The sequence below is a fragment of the Centropristis striata genome, chromosome 8, assembly GCF_030273125.1.
Source record: "Centropristis striata isolate RG_2023a ecotype Rhode Island chromosome 8, C.striata_1.0, whole genome shotgun sequence".
NCBI lineage: Eukaryota > Metazoa > Chordata > Actinopteri > Perciformes > Serranidae > Centropristis > Centropristis striata.
Window position 1 is genome coordinate 411,045 of NC_081524.1, and position 8,235 is coordinate 419,279.

At 38.3% G+C, this 8,235-nt stretch overlaps 1 protein-coding gene across 1 annotated transcript; it reads left to right on the plus strand.

Moving 5' to 3' along the window:
- Positions 1-369: 369 nt before the first annotated feature.
- On the plus strand, positions 370-6,877 carry LOC131976104 (tetraspanin-19-like). Its single transcript, XM_059339019.1, has 8 exons — positions 370-450; positions 976-1,054; positions 1,847-1,950; positions 2,029-2,103; positions 3,833-3,928; positions 5,109-5,282; positions 5,759-5,842; positions 6,198-6,877. The coding sequence occupies exons 1-8, from the start codon at positions 385-387 to the stop codon at positions 6,444-6,446; spliced, it is 927 nt and encodes a 308-aa protein (XP_059195002.1). The 5' UTR covers positions 370-384; the 3' UTR covers positions 6,447-6,877.
- Positions 6,878-8,235: the final 1,358 nt, after the last annotated feature.

Genomic DNA, 8,235 nt, shown 5'->3' on the forward strand with positions numbered 1-8,235 from the left:
TTGATTATAATAATAACAATAATTTATTATTATTATTATTATTAATAATAATAATAACAATAATAACAATAATAATAATAATAATAATAATAATAATAATAATTCATTGTTCTTCAGTCTGGTGCTACTTTGTTTCAGGAAACAATAAAACTGTGTTTTTCTGTGAAGACGTCAGATGGTTTAATGTTTAAAGACAATAAGGAAGTGGACTCTGACCACAGACGTCTCAGCCGGAGAACACAGAGAACCAGAGAACCAGGGAAGCAGAGAACCAGGGAATCAGAGAACCAGGGAATCAGAGAACCAGAGAAGCAGAGAACCAGGGAATCAGAGAACCAGGGAACCAGAGAACCAGAGAACCAGGGAACCAGAGAACCAGCTGAGATGAAGCTGGAGGTGCAGGTGGAGACCCTGAACTACGCGGTGGGGGTTCTGAACAGCCTCTTTCTGGTGAGAACCTTCAGTGAAAGTCTTTCTGCTGTTGTTCCCGTGTGAGTAAATGAAATATAGTTGCTATGGTAACGCCACTGATTTAAACTTAACTCAGCTGTTATTGTTCTCCTGGTTTGATTCATTTTGGATATTTAGAATCATTTCCTCTTTAAATACTTTAAAGAACAAACTCAAATATCCTACAGACGTTCTAATCACCTGTATTATTGTTTTGTTTATATATTGTTTTATTATTTTATTTTCATCTAGCGATCTAATTTAAGTAAAGTAGAGTTATTTATAGGTTGAAGAGGGAGTTTTTTAATCTTTCCTGCACATTTCTTTGATCTGTTTCTTGTTCTGTTCTTTCTTTATGATTCTATGTCTTTTTAAGGGCAAACAACAGAAAACGATGTTGTACGATGAAATGGTTTATTATAATGAACATCATGTGACAGCAGTGATGATGTCATCGGTTTATTTCAACCAGGAGACTTTATTTGTTTATTTCTTTAAAAACTGACCTTTGACCTCTGACTGCAGCTCACAGGTTCGGCTGGAATCGGCTTCGGACTCTTTATCCTGTTTGGTGACGACAACCTGATGACCGTCCTCCAATCAAGTAACAACTGCTAGCCTGTTAGCCTAGCTTAGCACAAAGACTGGCAGCAGAGGGAAACTGTTAGCCTAGCTTAGCACAAAGACTGGGAGCAGAGGGAAACTGTTAGCCTAGCTTAGCACAAAGACTGGCAGCAGAGGGAAACTGTTAGCCTAGCTTAGCACAAAGACTGGGAGCAGAGGGAAACTGTTAGCTTAGCTTAGCACAAAGACTGGGAGCAGAGGAAAACTGTTAGCTTAGCTTAGCACAAAGACTGGGAGCAGAGGGAAACTGTTAGCCTAGCTTAGCACAAAGACTGGCAGCAGAGGGAAACTGTTAGCCTAGCTTAGCACAAAGACTTGGAGCAGAGGGAAACTGTTAGCTTAGCTTAGCACAAAGACTGGGAGCAGAGGGAAACTGTTGGCCAAGCTTAGCACGAAGACTGGAAGCAGGGGGAAACTGTTAGCTTAGCTTAGCACAAAGACTGACAGCAGAGGGAAACTGTTAGCTTAGCTTAGCACAAAGACTGGGAGCAGAGGAAAACTGTTGGCTTAGCTTAGCACAAAGACTGGAAGCAGGGGGAAACTGTTAGCCTAGCTTAGAACAAAGACTGGGAGGGGAGGGAAACTGTTAGCTTAGCTTAGCACAAAGACTGGAAGCAGGGGGAAACTGTTAGCCTAGCTTAGAACAAAGACTGGGAGGGTAGGGAAACTGTTAGCTTAGCTAAGCACAAAGACTGGAAACTGTAGCATAACCTCCTGCTAACCACCTAACTAAACATTAGCATTGTGTGTGTGTGTGTGTGTGTGTGTGTAGAAGAGCTGGTCACAGTGGGCGTGGTGATGATGCTGACCGGCGTGCTGATGGCGGTGGTGGTTTGTCTCCTGGCGCCCGGGGCTCGGCCCTCCGTGCTGCCGTGGGTGAGTCTCTGTGATGTGACCTCTGACCTCTGCTGTGAGCTCTGCTGTGACCTCTGACCTCTGACCCCTGTCCTGCAGTACGCGGGCTCCTTCAGCGTGCTGATCCTGGCTCAGCTGTTCGTCATCCTGCTGATGCTGCTGAGTAGAGACAAAGTGAGACAAAGGCTTTTATTTTGGCGGGCAGAGCCTGTATCCAGTGTTCAGAAGACATAAACATTTTAGGACTTTTTCATGAAAAATGTCGACATGCTACAGTATGACTGGTTTTTAATTTCATGGTGTTTTTCACTGTTTTTGGACTAACTATAACACTATAACACCACATGTATCTACAGACTAGAACTGACCGTTTGAAGCATTTTAGAAATCGTCATTTTTTGACAAAAATCGACATACTATAGTATGACATCCCATAATCTGGTGTTAATATATAATCTGGTGTTAATATATAATCTGGTGTTGATATATAATCTGGTGTTAATATATAATCTGGTGTTAATATATAATCTGGTGTTGATATATAATCTGGTGTTAATATATAATCTGGTGTTAATATATAATCTGGTGTTACTATATAATCTGGTGTTAATATATAATCTGGTGTTAATATATAATCTAGTGTTAATATATAATCTGGTGTTAATATATATTCTGGTGTTAATATATAATATGGTGTTACTATATAATCTGGTGTTAATATATTATCTGGTGTTAATATATAATCTGGTGTTGATATATAATCTGGTGTTAATATATAATCTGGTGTTAATATATAATCTGGTGTTAATATATAATCTGGTGTTAATATATAATCTAGTGTTAATATATAATCTGGTGTTAATATATATTCTGGTGTTAATATATAATATGGTGTTACTATATAATCTGGTGTTAATATATTATCTGGTGTTAATATATAATCTGGTGTTAATATATAATCTGGTGTTGATATATTATCTGGTGTTAAGATATAATCTGGTGTTAATATATAATCTGGTGTTAATATATAATCTGGTGTTGATATATTATCTGGTGTTAATATATAATCTGGTGTTGATATATTATCTGGTGTTAATATATAATCTGGTGTTGATATATTATCTGGTGTTAATATATAATCTGGTGTTAATATATAATCTGGTGTTAATATATAATCTGGTGTTGATATATAATCTGGTGTTAATATATTATCTGGTGTTAATATATAATCTGGTGTTAATATATAATCTGGTGTTAATATATATTCTGGTGTTAATATATAATATGGTGTTACTATATAATCTGGTGTTAATATATTATCTGGTGTTAATATATAATCTGGTGTTAATATATAATCTGGTGTTGATATATAATCTGGTGTTAATATATAATCTGGTGTTAATATATAATCTGGTGTTGATATATTATCTGGTGTTAATATATAATCTGGTGTTGATATATTATCTGGTGTTAATATATAATCTGGTGTTAATATATAATCTGGTGTTAATATATAATCTGGTGTTGATATATTATCTGGTGTTAATATATAATCTGGTGTTAATATATAATCTGGTGTTGATATATTATCTGGTGTTAATATATAATCTGGTGTTAATATATAATCTGGTGTTAATATATTATCTGGTGTTAATATATAATCTGGTGTTAATATATAATCTGGTGTTTTTTCAAAAATGTTTAACAATCTATAATACGACAAGCACCAACAGACTATAACTGACCCATTTTTAGCATTTTAAAATTTGACAAAGCAACAAAAACAGAAGAACAAACTACAGGAACACAACACAAAAACAACAACAACAACAACAACAACAACAACAACAACAACAACAATGTGTGTGTGTGTGTGTGTGTGTGTGTGTGTGTGTGTGTCCAGGTCCAGAGTGATCTGGATCTGACTGTAGATCAGATCATCGTTCAGTATCGAGGAACCAGCAGAGAAGATTCACTGATGGACAAGATACAGAGACATGTGAGTCTACACAACTACACAACTACACAACAAGATACAGAGACATGTGAGTCTACACAACTACACAACTACACAACAAGATACAGAGACATGTGAGTCTACACAACTACACAACTACACAACAAGATACAGAGACATGTGAGTCTACACAACTACACAACTACACAACAAGATACAGAGACATGTGAGTCTACACAACTACACAACTACACAACAAGATACAGAGACATGTGAGTCTACACAACTACACAACTACACAACACAACAACATGACAACACAACAAAAACACAACAACACAAAACAACAAAACAACAACACAACAACACAACATTACAACAGCAACACAACAACACAATAACACAACAACATAAAAACACAACACAACAACAACACAACCATGTTGTGTTGTTGTTGGGTGAGCCGTCCAAACACAAAGCACTCTGTTCTCTGTTCAGCAGGTTTTATTAGCACATCTGTATTCCATACACCGCACAATCCTAACCCATACACCGCACAATCCTAACCCATACACCGCACAATCCTAACCCATACACCGCACAATCCTAACCCATACACCGCACAATCCTAATATATATTATACATCACATGAGGACAGAGCTGACTACACGTTCCCCTCTAACATTGTGTTATCACAGTTACAGTCTGAGTTCACACAACACCTCCCTCATGTCCACCATGACAGGAGACACCACACATCCTTCACAACCACAACAACATGACAACACCACAACACAACAACACCACAACACAACATGACAACAACACAACAACACCACAACACGACAACAACACAACAACACAAAACGACAACATGACAACACAACAACACAACTACACAACACAACACCACAACAACAACACAACAACATAACAGCACAACAACAACACAACAACAACACAACATGGCGACACAACAACACAACACAACAACACAACATAACTACACAACAACAATAGGTGACAACACAACAACACAATAACACAACTACACAACACAACAACACAACATGACAACACAACAACACAAAACAATATGACACAACATGATAACACAACACAACAACACAACAACACAACATGACAACACAACAACACAACAACACAACACAACACACCAACATGGCACAGAGGCCTGACCTGATTGGCTGCCTGTTGAAGGAGGCGTGCTGTGGGAGGGCGGGGCCTGCTGATTGGCAGAAGAACTTATACGTCCAGAACCGGACCGACCCAGACCCGGACCTGGACCTGCTGCCCTGCTCCTGCTTCAACAAGTCAACGAGTCCTGGAGGGGACTCGCCCTGGTGCGAAGGGACACGAAGCAGCTACGATCAGGTACAAACAAACTGACTCCTAGTCCCTGACCCCTAGTCCCTGTCTCCTAGTCCCTGACTCTGTCTCCTAGTCTCTGACTCTGTCTCCTAGTCCCTGACCCCTAGTCTCTGTCTCCTAGTCACTGACTCTGTCTCCTAGTCCCTGACTCTGTCTCCTAGTCATTGACTCTGTCTCCTAGTCCCTGACTCCTAGTCCCTGTCTCCTAGTCCCTGACTCCTAGTCCCTGTCTCCTAGTCCCTGACTCTGACTCCTAGTCCCTGACTCTGTCTCCTAGTCCCTGACTCTGTCTCCTAGTCCCTGTCTCCTAGTCTCTGACTCTGTCTCCTAGTCTCTGACTCTGTCTCCTAGTCCCTGACTCTGTCTCCTAGTCCCTGACTCCTAGTCACTGTCTCCTAGTCTCTGACTCTGTCTCTTGTTGTTGGTTCTGATGTTTTAATGTTTGTTTTGTTGTTGTTGTTGTTATTGTTTGTTTTCAGGGCTGTCAGAATCAGTTCTCTCATTGGCTGATGGAAAACTCTCTGACGGTCGTCGGCATGCAGCTCACCGTCATCGTCGTCGAGGTAACCAAACCTTAGCTAACACACGCTATGTTAGCTAACATTAGCAGTAGAGCTAACACACGCTATGTTAGCTAACATTAGCAGTAGAGCTAACACACGCTATGTTAGCTAACATTAGCAGTAGAGCTAACACACGCTATGTTAGCTAACATTAGCAGTAGAGCTAACACACGCTATGTTAGCTAACATTAGCAGTAGAGCTAACACATGCTATGTTAGCTAACATTAGCAGTAGAGCTAACACATGCTATGTTAGGGTTAGTAGTGACATCAGTGTATTTACTATGTATATTTTATTTTTTAATGTATTTTAGTGTGTATTAACTGTTTGTTGTTGTTGTTGTTGTTGTTGCAGCTGGTCCAGGTGGCGCTGGCGCTGGCGCTGCACCGAGCGCTCCGCAGGATGGCGGCGCTGCAGATGGCGGCGCTGCAGAAAGCGGCGGGCGGCGCTGGAGGCGACGAGGACGACGGCGAGAAGAACTTTGGCTTCGTGGATCCTGACGGCGGTTACGACGACCCCGCCCATCCAGCGTATCGCCACGACGACCAGAACTCTGTCGACCTCGCCGATCTGTCATATCGCCATGGCGACCAGAACAGCTGATTAAATATAAAATCAGTGAATGACTCCATTAACAAGTCTGTGATGTTTTAGTTTTAATTTGCTACTTTATTATTATATTTTTATTATTCTAACCCTATAAAACAAATGCACAAATAAATGTCATAATAAATAAATAAACAGGAAAGTAAATAAAGAAGCAAACAAACTCAATGTTTGTCACATTTTATTGAATTATAATTCATTGTTAATATTTTTCATTTGAAGGCTGATAAATTTATCATCGAGTCATTTAATGAGATCAAAGAGAACAAAGAGTTTACAGTTTACAACTTTTAAATCTGTTTAGTTTTTATTTCTATTAATTTTGTCTAAATTCAAATTCTGGAATAAATCAAATATGTGAAGAAATGAATTATTTTACTGCTGAAGTTTTCAGTTAATAAATCAGATTAAACTGAACCAACCAACCAAACTCTCTCTCTCTCTATGTGTGTATGTGTGTGTGCGTATGTATTTATGTGTGTATATATATATATATATATATATATATATATATATACACACATAAATACATACATACATATGTACATATATGTATGTATGTATTTATGTGTATGTATATGTGTGTGTGTGTGTGTGTGTGTATTCAGTTGAAGAGCTAACAGACAAACTGAATTTTGGGGATAAATAAATGTATTTTAAATTGAATGACATTACACACATTGAATTCATCACACTGAAGTTTCTTTTTTTAAATATAAAACTTTATTAAAAACAATTCAACATGTTGACAACCATGTAATATAAACATTTGTTAAAAACATTTATTATCAGTGTCAATCATAAATAAACATTCAGGACCAGGAAATATGTCAAATATCATATAAATATAGAGATATTATTTTGGATATAAATAAGAATAATAAGAATAATACATCTTCACACATAAAAAACACAATAACAATAAATAATGAATAAAAATAATTCCTGAAAAGTTTCAATGTATAAAACTAAAAGTCTCATTATTGTAAAGAACGTTCAGATTTAAAAACATGTATTAATTATCATGTACAAACACATGATTAGTCATAAAAAATATGTGTGTGTGTGTGTGTGTGTGTGTGTGTGTTATCTGCGCAGGGCCTTGACCTGGAGGCTCCAACAGTCCACACACAGGATGGAGTCACGGATCACATTAAAGTCTAATGAGGAGGAGGGGGAGGGGGAGGTGGGGCAGGCTGTGACGCTCTCAGATGATTCTCTCTACAAACAAACAAACAAACAAACAAACAAACAAACACATTAATGTGATTAGAAACTAAATCATTATGTTTCATTTCTTCATTGACTAAAATCTGTTTAGACACATTAGAAATCACTTCACATGTTATTATATGACAGGACGCTGTCAGTTTCAATCAGACTTTATGATGAAATATCATCATAAAGTCCGATTGAGTTATTTTGTCTGCGGGAGCGTCAGGAATGTAAAGATCTGACGATTGTTTCTGTTTTTACAGTTTGTTGGTTTGATAAATGATGATAAATGATGATAAATGATGATAAATGATGATAAATGATGTTATTCTGGTGATTTTTTGTTTGTCAGATAAAACGAGTGTTTGTGTCAGTGGCTTTAAAGAGATAAATGCGCGCTGTCGCTTTAAATGAGGCCCTCACCAGGTGCTGCAGCAGGTCCCCGTTGAGCCGAACGGCTTCGCAGAAGTCGGAGGCGGTGGCGCCGTCGTTACAGAAGGAGCGCAGGTCGGCGCAGCGCTGGTAGCGGCTCAGCTGGTCGGCCACAATCGGCTTCTGCTCAAACACAACA